The 17,989-nt window shown below is 41.2% G+C and overlaps 4 protein-coding genes across 4 annotated transcripts; 3 read left to right on the plus strand and 1 right to left on the minus strand.

The window, feature by feature from the left end:
- Positions 1 to 1,356: 1,356 nt before the first annotated feature.
- Positions 1,357 to 2,301, minus strand: LOC114583490 (olfactory receptor 6C74-like). Its single transcript, XM_028704804.2, has one exon. It carries the CDS (start codon positions 2,299 to 2,301, stop codon positions 1,357 to 1,359), a length of 945 nt encoding a protein of 314 aa, XP_028560637.2.
- A 3,590-nt stretch (positions 2,302 to 5,891) lies between these two features.
- LOC114583489 (olfactory receptor 6E1-like) lies at positions 5,892 to 6,833 on the plus strand. The gene has a single exon (XM_028704803.2). The coding sequence runs from the start codon at positions 5,892 to 5,894 to the stop codon at positions 6,831 to 6,833; it is 942 nt and encodes a 313-aa protein (XP_028560636.2).
- A 4,363-nt stretch (positions 6,834 to 11,196) lies between these two features.
- On the plus strand, positions 11,197 to 15,741 carry LOC114583487 (olfactory receptor 6E1-like). The gene is made up of 2 exons (XM_028704802.2): positions 11,197 to 12,139; positions 15,722 to 15,741. The coding sequence occupies exons 1-2, from the start codon at positions 11,197 to 11,199 to the stop codon at positions 15,739 to 15,741; spliced, it is 963 nt and encodes a 320-aa protein (XP_028560635.2).
- A 16-nt stretch (positions 15,742 to 15,757) lies between these two features.
- LOC114583486 (olfactory receptor 6E1-like) lies at positions 15,758 to 16,708 on the plus strand. Its single transcript, XM_028704801.2, has one exon. The coding sequence runs from the start codon at positions 15,758 to 15,760 to the stop codon at positions 16,706 to 16,708; it is 951 nt and encodes a 316-aa protein (XP_028560634.2).
- Positions 16,709 to 17,989: the final 1,281 nt, after the last annotated feature.

Raw genomic sequence — 17,989 nt, forward strand, 5'->3', positions numbered from 1 at the left:
ATGTTTATTGAATATATGAGAGGAAATTGTGTACACTTGAAAACATGGGCAGCATTAAGATAAATCCAACAGTGTAAATACCATATTTTTTCGCTCTATAATATGCACCAGACCATAAGACACACCTAGTTTTTGGAAGAGGAAAACAAGAAAAAGATATTCTGAATCTCAGAATCCAGAACAACAAGAGGGATCGCTGCACAGCAAAAGCAGCAATCCCTCTTGCTATTCTGGCTTCTGGGATAGCTGCGCAGCCTGCATTCGCTCCATAAGACGCACACACATTTCCCCTTACTTTTTAGGAGAGAAAAGGTGAGTCTTATAGAGCAAAAAATGTGGTAAGTTTTGATGGATGTAATAATGGAATACTGAATGGTTTAGTTCATGTAAAATATGCAGGGATTTATGATATGCAAAATAAACCATGGAACGAGAAGAAGAAAAGTCATGGATATTTTAAGGTTGTTTAAATGAATATTCTAAATTATAAAACAGAATGAATATATATATATATATATATATATATATATATATATATATGAGAATTATGAGCAGTGGAATGAAAACATTGATAAGTGAAACAGAGAATAATTGTATTAGATAAAAGTATGTTATATAAAGCAGTAGGTATAAGGTGGGAATAAAAACATGGAGTTAAGGATGGGAAGTCAAAATTTTAAGAAAAATACATATTGAAATTTAAGTAAATTTGTAAAATTTTGGGGATATCAGTAAAAAAAAGGTCAAAAAGAGATGTCTGAGGTTGAACTTCAGGCCTTCTTCATACAGAACAAGTGCTCCACCCCTGAGTTAGGGCCCTTCTGTAATAAATACAATACAGTCAGGCTGCATGGTTTTATTTATTTCACATTTTTCATACTTCAAAAAAAATCTGTTCTATGTGATTTACTTTCAAAAAATGTTACAAAAATGCAAAGAAACATTACAAAAATTCCATATTTTAAAGCTTCTCAGATGGCAGATAAATAGGATCCTCTTAAACACCAGTGTAAATTGAAACAGCTGACATGGACTAGTGGTGGACCCTAGGCTCTCAAATTTCAGTAGCACCCAGTGTGATGCCAAAATTCTGTGTTCTCCCATCTCTCACATCATTCCATTCTACATCATCATTGCCATGTCCCACTGTGGAGCCCCCGAGGCTCTGCACCCAGTATGACAGAACAAGTCATGCTCACCTAAATCCACCTCTCCATGGACCAAATTCGACATTATCTGACACACAATATCAGTCTCCAATTGATATTCACTCCTGAAAGAAATCCAGGGAATGCAAGCTTTTCCAATTTGCTCCAAAGTTGATCTCTGATTTTCATGTGTGATTTGAGGTCGTTTCTATTCCCTTGTCCTAGAAAACCCAACAAGTGCCTTAAATCCAGCCTTCAGGGCATCCTGGAACTGTTTGTTCCTCAGGCAGTAAACAAAGGGATTCAGAAGAGGAGATACAACAGTGTTAAGAAGAGCCACCCCTTTGGTATATGCTAAATCACCTGTGCCTCTGGGTTTAATGTACATGACAATGCAGCTGCCGTAAGTGATTGAGATCACTATGATGTGAGAAGCACAAGTGGAAAAGGCCTTCTGCCTCCTTGTGGTTGATGGGATGCACAAAATGGTGAAAATAATAATGGTATATGAGACAATATTTATGGCCAAGGTGCCAAGGAGACAGAGTATAGCACTGAGGAGAAATATGAGTTCCAGGAGACTTGTGTCCCCGCATGCAAGTTTAATCAGTGGTTCAATGTCACAGAAAAAATGATCTATAGCATGTGGGCCACAAAAGGACAATTGAAATAATGTAATTGCAGGAGCCATCATGAGCAAAAATCCTCCAGCCCAAGAGCAGAGCACCAGCAATGAGCAAGTTCGATGATTCATTATGGTTGAGTAGCGAAGAGGGTTGCAGATCGCCACATATCTGTCAATGGACATGACTGATAGCATAAGGAACTCTGTGGTTCCCACACTCAGGTATAAATACACCTGTAGGAAGCAACCAGGTAGAGAGATAGTCTGTTGGCCATTGGCCATATTGCCCAATGCTTTCGGAAGGACAGTGCTGGTAAATCCAATCTCCAAGACTGCAAAGTGTCTTAGGAAGAAGTACATCGGGATTTTGAGCTGTTGATTCACAAGTGTGATTGTGATAATCACAGTGTTCCACATTATTGTCAAAAAGTACATGCCAAGCAGGAGGGTAAAAAGGGAAATTTCAATTCGTCGGCTGTCTGTAAATCCCCAAAGTGTGAATTCTCTCACCATGGTGTTGTTCCTCATTGTTGGCACATTCCTAGAAGCAAAATGAAGAGAAATGAAGAGTCTGGATTCAATGTCTGTAAGTCATTTTAAATTCAAGTAGCTGTTTGTTTGTTTGTTTGTTTGTTTGTTTGTTTGTTTGTTTGTTTGTTTGTTTTGCCATCAGGTCTCTGCTGTACAGTTGCTAGGAGATTCAATAGGTGATTTACTGGAACAGACCCAGATCCATCTTTAGTTTAGATGCTAAGCCGTGTCTATACTTAGTTAGCCTCTAGAACTTTATAACCAGAATTGTGATGCCTCTTCTACACCACTGTTCTCCCCCTGACCACAACCTCTCAACCTGCTTTTCAGTTAAGTCAGAATCAGAATGCTTTCCTCACATCTCTTTCATGTCATCTAGTTTGGCCATACTCTGGCTCATCGCATGCAATCTGATAGCAAAAGACATAGTGCAGACACAAAAATGCCACTTTTAAACAGTGCTTTAAATAATCATACGCTTCACAATTAGTTACCAAGAAAGAAAACAAGAATGTCCTATTTTCTATGCAGTAACTGATTTTGGATCACAATATTTAAATACAAGTTTAAAGTCATCTCCATTGACACTCAATAGTAAATTCTCAGCAAAAGTCAAAGATTTATACAATCTGAAGAGAAACCAGAGTAAACTACACACCTCTTGCACTTCACATTAACGGGAAGATCATAGAATCATAGAACTGGAAGATGATAGAATCATAGAATTGTAGAGTTGGAATTGACCCAGAGGGTCATCTTGTCCAATCCTCTGCAATGCAGGAGGCCCATATGGACATTGAACCCATGACCATATTCCTCGCAATGGACTGAGCTCCTGTTGCTCTGTCCCAGCTCCTGCCAACCTAGCAGTTCGAAAGCACGCCAGTGCAAGTAGATAAATAGGCAGCGGGAAAGTCCATGGCATTTCTGGGGGCTCTGGTTTCCATCAAGGTGTTCTGTTGTGCCAGAAGCGGCTTAGTCATGCTGGCCACATGACCCAGTAGCTGTCTGTAGACAAATGCGGACTCCCTCGGCCTGAAAGCAAGATGAGCACCACAACCCCATAGTCACCTTTGATTGGACTTAACCATCCAGGGGTCCTTTACCTTTTACCTTTTACCTTTACCTTCTAACCAACTGACCTAACTGAAATGTTCACATCCATTTTTTCCTGGTTTCCAAAAGTTTTGCATCTACATTCTTCTCTCTGCAAAATAAAAGCAAGGTCTTAAGAACATAGGAACATAAAACCATAACAATGTCAGAATAGGCTACTGAATCAGGGTGATATGTACAAATTCAACATGGAATGAATAAAGGCCCATCTATGCCTACCTGGGACCTTCTGCATGCAATATGTGCTCTGCCATGGAGCTATGACCTCTCAGGTCCAGTGAAGGAGAGACCTTCTCTTTCTTAAAAACCAAAGGACCATAACTATATTCTCAGCAATCTGCATTCCAGCAATCTCTGCAATGTTATTGCCTGGCTATCTCCATGGTACCCATTCAGGTCCTTGAGCAGATAGTGCAAAGGATATTCAGCCTTTACTTCTCAGACTCAACATCTTATAGGCAATGGTGCAGCTTCATGTCCCTAAGCAAGCATTTAGCGTAACAGATATTAGCTCTTAGTTCATCATGATGCACTAGGGACCTTCGCTTTGGTCTCTGAAGGAGCAGAAAAGCTACTTAACATTTGATCTTTTTTATCTTATCTACAGCAGGGATGGGAAGCAAAATAAAGGGATTACCAGTCATCAGACTTAAAGTAGCAGAAGCCCCACCCGTTTTCCTTGAAATCTCACATTTTGATATAAATTTGATATCACTTGATATCAATTTCTCATAAATAAATTTTATTTTGTTTTTTGTTTGTTTTATGGTATTGTGTAAGCTATGCCTGCGAGTGGGGGTCTACCATATATACATTACACATTTCGATGTATGGAGTCGTGCTGTGTAGTTCCTACCCCCCCCCCCCATGCAAAGGGTCCATTGAACATAGATTTGTTTGGGGGAGTGTGTCTTGTCCCTTTAAGGCCACTGCAGATACCTCAGATCTGGCATATAGACTTTTGTTTTAAATTTCCAATCACGTTATTTTCATGCCCCTGTCCACTACCCAACCAGTAGGAATCAGGGATGCAGATGACCCACCACAGTCACCCTGTAGGAGTAGGATCCATCACAGTGCTGGGGAGGTGGTGTCAGTTTTGTCTATGTATCCATTATGTTTGGTTCCCCACTCACCAACACCATGTGACAGCCCCCTCCCCAGCAAGATGCCAATGGCAGGTGGGCCAAATTCAAGTCCTCCAGCTGGCAAGAGAGTTCTCAGGTCTCTTGATTCCCTTGGGCTGCAATTGGTGATGGCAGGCCACAACACTACATCAACATCATCATCATTTATTATTTATTATTTATGGGGTCATGCCCTGTATCTGGCTTTCCAAAATATGATAGTTCTATGAAGAACAATGCCAGATTAGGCCAAAGTCCCCTGTGGTCCAGTATCTTGTTCCCACAATGGCCAACCAGGTTCCTATGTGAAGCCCACACACACAATTGGTTTCAGCCTGACCCTATTTCATATGACGCACAATAAGTTTGTTGCACCTTAGAGAAGCAACATTCATGTCTACTGTGTATTGTTAGCAAGCAAAGACTGGATATCTCTTGTGAGATGTGCTTAGGGACACAAACCAGCACTTAAGGACATGAGCCAGGTTGCTTCGGTGTTCACTCCTGGCGCAAAGAGAAGGAGAAATGCAAAATATCATCGAGGTCACTAGTCTGTGAGCCAAGACAGCAAAGACTCTTTGGCAAAGTGTTAAGGACGTGGCATGTTCAGAGGCCTCACAAAAAATAGGCTTAAGGAGAGGAATCTTTACAATTGTTCAATCTCCCTGGTTAGTGGAAGAATGTCAGGGTCATCACCATGGCCTGAAAGTTCTAGCAACCAACTCTGCATCTATACAAATGATAACACCACCCCCTTTTCTAAGTTGATGTTAAGAGGTGAGTACTTTGCTACAGACTTTGGTGATGAAATGAGGTGATGCAAAGTATTTGCTTTTGTAAAAGAAAATGATTTTGCATATGAGATGCTTATTCACAGAATCATTTAGATTTCGCTATGGTTATTGTTATTGTTATTGTGATGCATCATATATGGAGATGTCTTTGAAGAGCATTTGGATGGGAACTGGCAAGGGCCTGCTTTGGTGGACATATCAGTGCAGACAATTCCCATGTCCCACCCACCCATCCAAGTTCAATGAAAATATGTTGCTTTGGTTCTGTTCCAGGGATGGTAAACTTGTGATTATTCACATGTCACTGGACTCCAACTCAGGGTTGATGGGGGTTTAAGTCCAATAATGTTTGGAAGGCCATCTCTGATCTAAATAGTCTGGGAGTAGGGTCTCTAAAGGACTGAAACAGATCTACTGGTCTGATCCAATTCTTCATGATATCAGTAACTGTCACACTCAGGCAATTGCAGAGAGTTAAAATTGATTTTTTAAAGGCTAACACAGCTCTAAGGTTTGATTTCCCATTCCTTTTAGGGAAGTGCCAACAACGATGAACAACACCATGGTGAGAGAGTTTATATTGTTGGGTTTGACGGACAACCATCAACTTAAAATTATACTTTTCATCCTGCTAATTGGGGTATACCTTTTGACGATAATGGGGAACATACTGATAATTGTAATAACACTGGTGAATCAACAGCTCTACACCCCAATGTATTTCTTCCTACGACACGTTGCATTTGTGGAGATTGGGTATACCAGTGCCATTGTTCCTAAAACACTGGACAATATGGCTACTGGCCAGAAGACTATTTCTCTAGCTGGTTGCTTCACACAGTCCTTTGTGCACTTTGTTCTGGGAACCACAGAATTCCTTCTGCTGGCAGCAATGTCCATTGACAGGTATGTTGCCATCTGCAACCCTCTTCGCTACTCAACCGTCATGAACAATCGGGTCTGCTCATTGCTGGTGCTCTGGTGTTGGGCTGGAGCATTGTTGCTGATCATCGTTCCTGCAGTTGTACTATTCCGGATGCCCTTTTGCGGCCCAAACACCATCAACCATTTTTTCTGTGACAATGGGCCATTGGTCAAACTTGCATGCACGGACACCAGTCTGCTGAATCTCCTCAATTTCATCACTGCTACGTTCTCCCTCCTTGGGACCTTGTCTGTAAATACTGCGTCTTATGTCCGCATTATCTCTACCATCATGCGCATCCGATCCACTTCAGGGAGGCAGAAGGCTTTCTCCACTTGCGCTTCTCACATCACGGTGGTCTCCATCACTTACAGTAGTTGCATTTTCATGTACATAAAACCCAACCATGATAGTGAAGTGGACTACAGCAAAGGGGTGGCTCTTCTGAACACTGTACTGGCTCCTCTTCTTGTCCCATTCATATACTGCCTTAGGAACACACAAGTCCAGGATGCCTTGAGAGGAGCATGTAGACAGCTTGTTGCCATTAGGAAGGACTCAAGATGATTTGGGGTTCAATTGACACCAGAATAAACATTAATATTAAGCACTGATCATGGAGACACCCATTCGAAATCTGAATACTAGATTTCTTTCAATATCTGAATGCCAGTTATATTCTAGTACCATACATAAGTAAAATCTATACCTTTGTTTAGAAAAATCAAATAAGAAAAATCAGATGAAATTCAATATAATTTTTTGCAAATGCAAAACATACATTCTTTTTGGAAGTTGATAATTCATGTAATAAATGAAATGAGAGACTATGTTTTGCCAACTACTCCCTTTTGGTTATGTTTATTATTGACTTATTTTACTGCATTGAGAGATGGCCATTCATTTACAAGAAGCTGCCTGTACAATAATCAGCTGCAGTGAGAATAATCTTTGTTTTCTGACACTGGCTGATCGATTAATGCTGTTGCGAGAGGATGTTCATATGGTTAAATTGACAGATCTGGTTAACATGTGAGGGAGAAGACAACACAGTAATCAATTTATTGAAAAATTGAACCCTTTTTGTTAACTATGGGTGGAACAAACTGCAAGATAACATTGACCTGTATATTTTGTAAGGAACTTTATGCAGCCAGAATTAGGATAAGTCTTTAAATAGCAAATGATAAGTAAATAATAAACTAAAATTCTTTTTCTGTCTTTTGGTTATATGTAACAAATTATATTATTATGCTATTATATATATTTGATTTTGTATATTAAAGACAAACAAATAAATAATTTCCCACAGGTACAGAATTGATTTTGAAATCTTACTCCAGCAATGTCAACTGGAAAAGTGAGCCATGTAGTCATGAAAAATAATCAGAAGTTTATCAGAATTAGACTCCAAAGGAGAAGCATTGAGGCATGATGTTGAAAGCCAGCAAAATCTATTAAACCGGAGTTTGCAGCTAAAGAACTAGCAAGATATTCCAAACCATTCAGAGCTGGCCCTACTACTAGACAGTGTGAGGAATATGCCTCAGGTACCAGATGCTGGGGGCTTATACTTTTCATCCATCATTCCCCCAGAGTCCCAGAAGTTAGCCTGCTCTTCAATTGCTAACCTAGATGGCTGTACTTGGACACAGTGGAGGGTGCTGTCCCCAATATATGATGTTGAAATAGATCTGATAAGGTTCTGTGTGTGGAATCTGGTTGGCCCATCTTCTCCTTTTCCCAGACAGGAAATTGTGTAAATCTGTGGAATCCCTTGCTTTTTATGCACAATGCATTGTGTCCAAGTTAACCTCACTCACTTTGAGTGGCCTTATGTAGCTCTGATACGCTTGCCTCTCGCAACTAAATACCTTAGCATACAATGCCTACAGACATTAAATGCTGTGAGTTTCCCTCAGATTTCTCTCTCTTCTTGGTCCCTTGCTCCATTAGTTCCCTACATCTTCCCAATTCAGCCTTCTCTTCAGTCACTAAACATTCCCTTGTGTTTCTCCTTCTCCATTCATTGCCCATTCAGTCCTTTCCTGCCTATGGATAACCAGCTTCCCCACCCCCACCATCATTTTATGAACATTCAGATACAGCCAATCCATTTCAGTGTGCCCCAAAGCATAAGCCCTTCTCCTCATGACATTCACACCCACTGGTGACATTCATATCCTCCACCACCAAATTTGTCCCTCTGTGTCATATTGTGTGGGGTAGATTCTGTCAGGAGTTCAGCCTACACTCGAGTAGGACCCTGGCAGAGACACATGCCCAACTGGCATGTTCCCTCCCTCCTGGTTGATCATTTGGGAGCTTCATAAGCTTTCTTCAGCCTAAACATCACAGCGACCGATGCCAACCGACATTGGCACACTTAAGGATCCGCAGAGTTTGCGCATTTCGCGTGACAGACCTCAGCAACTCAGCGTTTTGGCTAATCTACTTTATTTACATATAAACACACACGGAGCACTGCAGCATAGCTCCCGCTCTCTCTAGCGCCAGACAGCAAAGAGAGAGAAAAAAAGAACAAAGGACAATAGCCCCACTTCACGGAACACAGTAACATAAACATCCTGTCTCCGTCACTTCCCACTCTGTGGAGTCAAAACATATAATGTCACATGAAAGACAACAATCCCATGACTGCAATCATGGAGCAGGAATTCTAACGGATTCATCTTATTTTTATATATTTCTTCTGTTAATGTCTATTTCACTTCTGGCCTGGATAAGGATTATAAAACTGAATGCAGTGGGGCATAGAAGGCCTGGTTATGACAATATTCATGGAATCACGTCATATTGTACAAGCTCAGTATATGTAAGTGAAGCTTAGGTAGGCAACCTACATGTCAGCTACGCTCCTTCGCTGACAGGGAATGAGGAATATAACATAGAGAGAGAGCAGCTAGGAATGTAATGTGTGTGGGGGGGGGGGAGAATCCGCAGAGAGCAGCAGTAACGATCTCTGAGCACAGAGATACCGGAAGGGAGAGCCAGAGTGAAAGAATGCAGCTTGTCAGCTCAGACATGGACTCGGACACAAGAACACCAGCAGTGCTCTCTCCAAAATCTCATAGGGTCATGAGACTTTACGAGAAGTGCGAAAAGGAAAGGAAGAGAAGGTGGGGGTTTTCCTATTGGGTGAAAAGGGGGCAGAGCTTAGTTCCTGCAACTGTGCCATCGGATGATGCCAAAGCCTAGCTGAGCTCTGACCCAGGGTTTGTTATTTGATTAATAAATCTGAAATAATGAACTGCCAGAGTCGTCTTGCGTGTGTGGGAGAGACCCAAGCCATTACACTACATGTCATTTGCAGAACATTAGAGCATGTGATGGATTCGGCCAAAGTTCCATCTAATCCAACCAGGTGCCTATGGGAAGCCCTCCTGAGCAATTTTCATACAACTTACAATAAGTCTGTTGCTCTTTAGAGAAGCAATATGCATGTCCCTTGTGTATCCTAACAAGCAAAGAGTGAATACCTCTTGCATCATGTGTTTAGGAACACGAACCAGCACCTAGAGATTGCTTCAGTCTTCACCCCTGCAGCAAAATATTACTAAGGTAACTAGTTTGTGCAGAAAGAAAGCAAGTAATCCTCCACAAAGCGTTAAGGATGTGGCATGTTCATGGGTTGTGAAAACAGGGAGTGGGAGCCTAAGGTCCATTTACTTAGTTAGCAGGAGAACATTGCCACCATCACAACTGATGGTTTACTCTTCACCATCATAACTCGCAGGTTCCAACAACTTGGTTTGCATTTGTGAAAATAAGAGTATAGTCTCTCCTCCCTAATTTGATTTTACTGGTAATTGGTGAGTATTTCACTACAACCTCATGTTTTGGCAGTGCAAGAAGTGTTGCGAAGTATTGCAAAAAATTAAAAAGGGAACTGATTGTACATGCATGCATATTTACAACATCATTTAGATTAGATCATGTATGGAATTGATTATGATGAGCCTTTGGATGGTGACCTAGAGGGGCCTGCACTAATTCATTGGTCTGCTGGGGATGGAACATCAACTTTTAATATTTCCAGGACACCCCCCCCCCCCATGTGCAATGAAAATCTTCTGCTTTGGATTCCAGGTAAGGGAAACCTGTTTTTCTCCAGATGTTGCTACACTCCAACTGCCGCCAGCATGGCCAATAGTCATGAAAGATTGCAGCGGGAGTCTTAACGTTATCGAGAAAGTCACAGGTTCCCCATCCCTAATCCATACCATTCTAAATAGCCTGAGAGCAAAGTATCTGAAGGACTGTCACATTCTATATGAGAGAGACTGTTCTGAAATATATGGTATATAAATAAATTCTGAATGGCATGATACAAAACAAAAACAATCTGCATCTTTAGCTGGAAGAATAAATGAGAACAGAAACTGATTAAGGCTTTATGGTACATTTATGTGCTTGCCGGATATAATGGGAGTTGTAGTCCAAAAAATCTGGAGGACACCACATTAGTGAAGGCTAGTTTACATGGTAGTTATGAGTCCTTTTGGACAGAGACAGCAGATCATTGACTACCAGATATGGGGTGGGTGGAGGGAAAGACACAACAGAGAACAGCCATCAGCTTGCCTGTGGCTGACAACCAACAGAGGTGGATTCAGGGGAGCACAGCCAGTTCATCCACATTGGATGCTGAGCTGAGAGGATGGCACAGAGGGCACCACAGCAATAACTTATAATGAAGGCCAGAGGTGGTGGGGTGCCAAATTTTGGCATCACACAGGGTGCTGCTGAAATTTGAAAGCCCAAAGTCCATTACTGCAACCCCTGAGATGATCCAATACTTCATGATATTAGTGGCAATGCAAGAATCAAAACTGAACAACTTGCCCTTATTTTAAATGGTCAGTATTGAAATGATTGGTGTCCCTTTACTTACAGAGATGTGCCTAAAATGAGGAACAACACCATAGTGAGAGAATTAATACTCTTGGGCTTGACGAGCAACCATGAACTTGAAATTATCCTTTTCCTACTGCTAATGGGGATATACCTTTTGACAATAATGGGAAACATACTGATTATTGTAATAACACTGGTAAATCAACAGCTCTACACCCCAATGTATTTCTTCCTACGACATGTTGCATTTGTGGAGATTGGGTATACCAGTACCATTGTTCCTAAAGCTTTGGCCAACATAGCCATTGGCCAGAAGACTATCTCTCTAGCTGGTTGCTTCACACAGTCCTTTCTGTACTTTGTCCTGGGAACCACAGAGTTCCTTCTGCTGGCGGCAATGTCCATTGACAGGTATGTGGCCATCTGCAACCCTCTTCGCTACTCTACCATCATGAACAATCGGATCTGCTCATTGCTAGTGCTCTGGTCTTGGGCTGCGGCATTGTTGCTGATCATCGTTCCTGCAGTTGTATTATTTCGGATGCCTTTTTGCGGCCCAAACACCATCAACCATTTTTTCTGTGACAATGGACCACTGATGAAACTTGCATGTGCCGACACAAGTCTGCTGGAGCTCCTCAGTTTCCTCATTGCTGTGCTTTCTCTCCTTGGGACCTTAGCCATAAACATTGTGTCCTACATCAATATTATCTGCACCATCATGCGCATCCCGTCAACCGCAGGGAGGCAAAAGGCTTTCTCCACTTGTGCTTCTCACTTCACTGTGGTCTCCATCACTTATGGCAGTTGTATTTTTATGTACATAAAACCAAGAGGGACCAGTGAATTAGGCTTCAGGAAAGGGGTGGCTGTTCTAAACACTGTTGTCTCTCCTCTTCTGATCCCATTCATATACTGCCTGAGGAATAAACAGGTTCAAGATGCTTTGAGAGCAACAATTAGACAGCTTGTTTCATTCTGGAAGGGTGATTCAGGTATATCAGAGCAAAAAAATAATACTAAACAGTAAATATTGATACATATGGTTGCTGAAGCTGTACTTAGAAACTAACTTTCTTTTGTCAACTTCTAGGAACTCAATGTCATTTATATTCTGGTAATGTATTGTGGGATAACCAGCTTCATATAAGCAACATGCTTAAGTTTAATTAATGCATGAAAGGGTTAATGCCATGGTGTAAACTGCCCTGCCAGTCTTAGTTCCCTCCACCTCACACAGGCCTACTGTTGTACTTCAGTCAACCAGAGAAGTATAGTGGTGAAAGAGGTCTGAACTAGTTTCTCCAAGTTCAGACTGTGTGGCTCTTACGAGACATTCTTGTGTTCCTACACCAATTATTTAAGAAACTTCACCACTGTAACTAAGCCAAGTTTTACTGCCTGTGCTACATTTTTTTGAATGCTGTATGGAAAAGCACATGAACGTGACCTTTGGAAAGTTTGTAAGTAAACCATTTCTTTATCTTACCAGACGCAGGGTCTTTTTCTATCATAATGGAAGAGGGAAATTTTGGAAGGAACTCACAAGGGCATATTTTAAAGGTCTAATGGCCTATATTTCTACTCTTTACTTTGCTGCACAGTTTGCGATTTTAAATCTCTGCTGCGGTTCTCTCACCAAAGAGTACTTGCCCCAAATCTGGATATTGGCATTGAAGGAATTCTCCTTTTAATACCATATTTTTTTCCTTGCCACCAACATGTATGTGGGAAGTGTGTGTGTGTGTGTGTGTGTGTGTGTGAGAGAGAGAGAGAGAGAGAGAGAGAGAGAGAGAGAGAGAGAGAGAGAGCACTGATTCACTAACACTGTATTCAGGAAATGTGAGACATTTTCAAGAAAAGAGCAAATACAGATAATCTGGACACAGAACTCCCCACTAGCCTACATTCCAAAACAGGAATTCAGGAAGTTGTGGTATGAAGTTTGTAAGGAGTGTGGTTTAGTAGTTAAGAGTATTGGACTGGGACTGGATAGCTCAGGCTTAGATCTGCACTCAACTTGTAAGATCCCTGTGTGACCCTTAGGCCAGTCAATCTTTCTTAGCCTTACCTACTTCACAGACTTCTTGCGAGGATAAAGTGTGGAGGAGAATCAACATATATCGCCTTGAGCTCCATGAAGAAAGACAGAAAATGCATACATACATAGTTACATATGTGTATACATAATTCGTAGGCGTGAGACAGTGGACACTTTTTGGGGTTTGATGCTGTGTGGGAAAAGTGATACTTGAACGGTCTCTTGACCGAAACATACTGATGCGTCTTTGCTTGCAGAAGGCTTATTGATTTTGAGGAATATTTCATCAAAGGGGAGGAGAAGGTAATTCCTGCTCTTTCCTTCTCTCTACATTGTCCCATACTTCCCTTCAAGTCTGCTCTAGAAGGTTGGAAGACCCTGTGGAACAGCATGAGACATGATGTTGGGAGCTAGAAGAGAAACACGATACAGTATTTGCTGAAAAACACCTTCCCTAAGTTGAAGGACAACACAGAAAACAAGGCTGACTATTTGTTCAATTGTTATGAATGGAGCATTTGTTAGAAATGTCTGTTCAGTCACCTGAGGGCACTGTGCTGAGGGCACACAAAGTTTTGTCCTTCAACACCTCACCATTTGTCAGGCTTTGGGGACTCGGCTTCCTCCCCGCTTTGGCTGGAGATAAGCAGAACAAAGCAAAAAGAGTTGCGTACCATTTAAAGAGTCTTGAATGATCACAGCAAAAGAACAAAGCAGCCATTCTCAGAATGATGGTGTTCCCAATTAAGGTTTCCACCCACTTCCTCTCTAGTCACTTCACCGCCTTGCAACCTGATCTCGCAACCGCTTTGCTTTCTCGGCTGCCACCTTATCTGCTCGCTGTGATCTTGGGCTGGGCAGATGTGGGCTTTCAAGTGAGAGAGTCAGATAACTCTCTCTCTCTCCCAGTTCTTCTTCTCCTAGCTGTTCACCACCACCACCCCCAGTTCGTCCCAACTTTTGTCTTCAGAACTATGCCCCTCTGCAAACCACTGCTTCAAATCTATACTGCTCCACTGCTCCTGGGCAGCTTCACAGTCCTGGTCAGGAGTAGGGGGCGGCTCCCACCTTCCTCATCAGAGCAGTATTCCTCAGCCTGGTCTCTGACATCATTGCTCCCTGCTGCTCACCATCCTTGCATGAAGTGGCCCTCTCATTCCAGCACTGTCCATTGGTCCATTGGCCAAATCAAACAAAATTAACAAAGCATCCCAACAAAAAAATTGCATTCCTTAGATAGCCAACTGATACCACCCCAATAGTATGTCAGTTCTGTGTGATGTAGAAATTAGGTCTTTAGTGTGGTGACACTACTCTCTCCCATTTCATGCCTGACAGGGACCACCTGTGTTGTCTTCAAAGCACCAACTGATGACCTTCTTTTTCAAGGCATTTAAGTGGAGATTTTTACCATCCCTGGCTGTATCTACATTGAATTTGAAATTGTCTCTATATATGGCGTTTAAAAAAATGTTTTACATACAAAACTGTTGTAATTGTTTTATCATCAGTGCTTTTATTATAAAATATATTCTAGATATTTTATAGGCAGTGATTCATGAATAGGGGTAAAATAAACTAAATGAATCCCAGCTTTGAAGTAAAACAGTCCCTGCCTCCCACATCCCCGTACACAAAGTGAATTCTCTAGTGAATTTAGTTATGGTATTCACCAATTAACCTCAATGGGAATAGTTACAAGAGCAAAGGAGGAAAAACTTTGGCAAGCATGATGATGTCATTCTTATTGAACCAAGAAAGATGATCATTATTTATACAGGCACGAGAAGCAGCTTGAAAGATTTATCTCTCCTTCTTTTCCCCACCCCAGTCCCCACAAATTTTCCTCTCGCCGCTCTTTCCTTCTTTCTCTGTGTTCCACTGGCCTGAATGGGACACTGCTGTGGGCAGCTTGAGGAAGAAACAAGTCTAGAGTGAGAGACCTGGAACTGTTATCATTGTGGAACTTTTGTGGGTGAGGTGAGAGTTTGTTTCGACCCTGGGTGAAAACCTGGGGGCTGAGAGTTGTATTAATGTAACATTTTTATATGTAACTGTATATTTTTGTAATATTTTGTTTAAGTTGTCTGTGGTTGCTTGAGATTTTTGTACACTGTTTAGAGATATTTTTAATATATTAAGTGGAGAATAAATTAAATAATCAACCAATCTTCAGCTAGTGGGTCAGTACCCACTAATAGATCATGACCTGTTCCAAGGTGGATTGCAACAGGAGAAAATATATGGCAAATATTAAGAAATAGGTCCATAAATGTATATTTGCCTTAAAAGCAGATCCGGGATCTGTAAAGACTGAAGGTCAATGTGTTGACTATTTGAGAAAGATATAAATGTTTAACTTAACATACACTGATTAATTCCTCCCATTGTTTCATTTTCCAAATTGCTTTATTCTTGGTTGCTCATATTTCAGCATTTCCTACAGATTGCTGTCAATGCTGCCTTTAGACATTATAACAATGGCTGGAGACATCTTGAGTTTTCCATTACCAATTGGATTTCTTTTCTTTTCTAGAAAACCTTCCCTACAAATGAATGATGAATGCCTACAATGGAAAACAAGTCTACCATAGTTGCTGAATTCATCCTTGTGGGCTTCACCAGTGTCCGGTGGCTACAACTTCTCCTGTTCGTACTTCTCCTCATCATCTACTTCATGACCATTGGTGGGAACGTCCTCATCATCTCCATCACCTTGCTTGACCATCGTCTCCAGACCCCCATGTATTTCTTCCTCAGAAATTTCTCTCTCTTGGAAATTGGTTTCACCTCTTCCACCATCCCCAAGGTTTTGCTCAACCTGGCCTTTGATGACAAAACCATTTCTGTTGCAGGCTGTTTCACTCAGTCCTTTTTCTATTTCATACTGGGGACCACTGAATTCTTCCTCTTGGCTACTATGTCCTTTGACAGATACGTGGCCATCTGTAATCCACTTCGCTATACAACCATCATGAACAGTTGTCTCTGTACCCACTTAGTGTTGGGTTCTTGGATATTCAGTTTCCTATACCTTATTGTTCCTCTTATTTTGTTGTTCCGTTTACCCTTCTGTGGCCCAAATGTCATCAATCACTTCTTCTGTGATAATCTGCCATTGGTAAAGCTTGCTTGCACTGATACTCAGTCCCTAGAATTGCTTGATTTTCTCCTGGCCACTTTCAGTGTCCTGGGAACTTTAACTGTGACCATAGTTTCATACATTAAGATTATTTCTACTATTATGTACATCCCTTCAAAGGCAGGGCGGCAGAAAGCCTTCTCAACCTGTGCCTCCCACCTTCTGGTTGTCTTCATCACCTATGGAAGCTGCATTTTTATGTATGTCAAACCAAGGCAGAGTGGGGGACTGGACCTCAGCAGAACGGTGGGTGTTCTGAACAATGTGGTGTCTCCGCTACTCAACCCGTTCATCTACAGCTTGAGGAACAAGCAGGTCAAGGAGGCCCTGAAAGATGTCATTGGTCAGAGAATTAAGTTTCCTGGGATTTTCAAGCACTGATGATTTGAAATGGGACTGTAGAAAGGTTTTAGAAACATGGGAGGGTGTATTGTACTGAGAGAGACCTTAGGTGCATCTGGCCCTGTATTTTCTATACTGATGGGTAGAGACTTGCCAAGGGTTCAGACAGAGGACATTCCTAATCCTATCTGGAGATGCAAGGGATTGAACCAGTGACCTTTTGTGTGCTCAGTCGAATACATGCTACCCCCACACAAAAGGTGGATGTTCTGCCCAGACAAACACTGTTATTGTTTTGCTAATGGTGATCCTTCCTTTTCCTCTTTCTGCTCCTTCTATTCACTCCCCTCTGAATCAAACAGCAACAGTGTTCATTACATAGTATCAGTGATTAAAACAATTTAGGTAAAGAGCATCCAGGTTCAGGTTTGAATTTGTTACCAGCAGAATGAATTCTCATTGTTTCCTAATGGCATTCAGTTCAACTGATATTCTGGCAACAAACGCAAAGGCATTCAGTGTGAATGGTTGGCAAAAAACTTGAAAACTGCTGAGATAATAAAATAAAAAGGAGGGTAAAAGAAGGAAGAAAGCAAAGTTTTGGGAGAAAATAGTTTTCTTTTGTTAGTTACTGCCAATATACAGTGGTACCTCGGTTTGCCTACGTCTTGGTTTGCATACGTTTTGGATTACAAACACGTCAAACCCGGAAGTGCGTGTCCGGGTTTGCAACCTCTTTTTTTTTTATTACAACCCATTTTTATTTTTATTTTTGGACTACGAACAATTTTGGGGGGAGGCCTCATTGGCGAAAGCGCACCTTGGGTTACAACCTGTTTTGGTTTACAAACGGACCTCCGGTGGAAGAAGAATGGAAGTTCAAGGATTATCTCAAGAATTGCTATAATATTTATGAGTGCTAAAATGCCAAGGGTAGTAACAAAAATAGAATCACAGCTGTAAATGATGGGGTAAGATGGAGAAAGGATAATAAAAGTTACTAAAACGATAATTGAAGTGAGAAGTTGCTGAAAAAACTTAAATATTCAGAATGCAGAAAAGGGGGGTACGGGGAAGTCATTGAAACGAGGTTTAAGAAAAGGATGCTATGAAATTATACATGTTTGTATGTGTATGTTTGTTTGTTGTTATTGTTTATTGTGTTGTTTATACCCCTTTGTTGAAAAATTAATAAAAATTATTTTAAAAAAAAATACAAACGGACCTCCGGAACGGATTATGGCTGTAAACCAAGGTACCACTGTATATGTAATTTTCATGTAAACCAATGAAGATTTTAAGTTGTATGAGTAACATCTC

The sequence above is a fragment of the Podarcis muralis genome, chromosome 13, assembly GCF_964188315.1.
Source record: "Podarcis muralis chromosome 13, rPodMur119.hap1.1, whole genome shotgun sequence".
In the NCBI taxonomy this organism is placed as follows: domain Eukaryota; kingdom Metazoa; phylum Chordata; class Lepidosauria; order Squamata; family Lacertidae; genus Podarcis; species Podarcis muralis.

Coding starts and splice junctions, on each gene's coding strand:
- LOC114583490 (XM_028704804.2), bottom strand. CDS start 2,301: ATGAGGAACAACACCATGGTGAGAGAATTCACACTTTGGGGATTTACA.
- LOC114583489 (XM_028704803.2), top strand. CDS start 5,892: ATGAACAACACCATGGTGAGAGAGTTTATATTGTTGGGTTTGACGGAC.
- LOC114583487 (XM_028704802.2), top strand. CDS start 11,197: ATGAGGAACAACACCATAGTGAGAGAATTAATACTCTTGGGCTTGACG. Junction 12,140..15,721: donor ATTCTGGAAGGGTGATTCAG/GTATATCAGAGC, acceptor TTTCTTTTCTAG/AAAACCTTCCCTACAAATGA.
- LOC114583486 (XM_028704801.2), top strand. CDS start 15,758: ATGGAAAACAAGTCTACCATAGTTGCTGAATTCATCCTTGTGGGCTTC.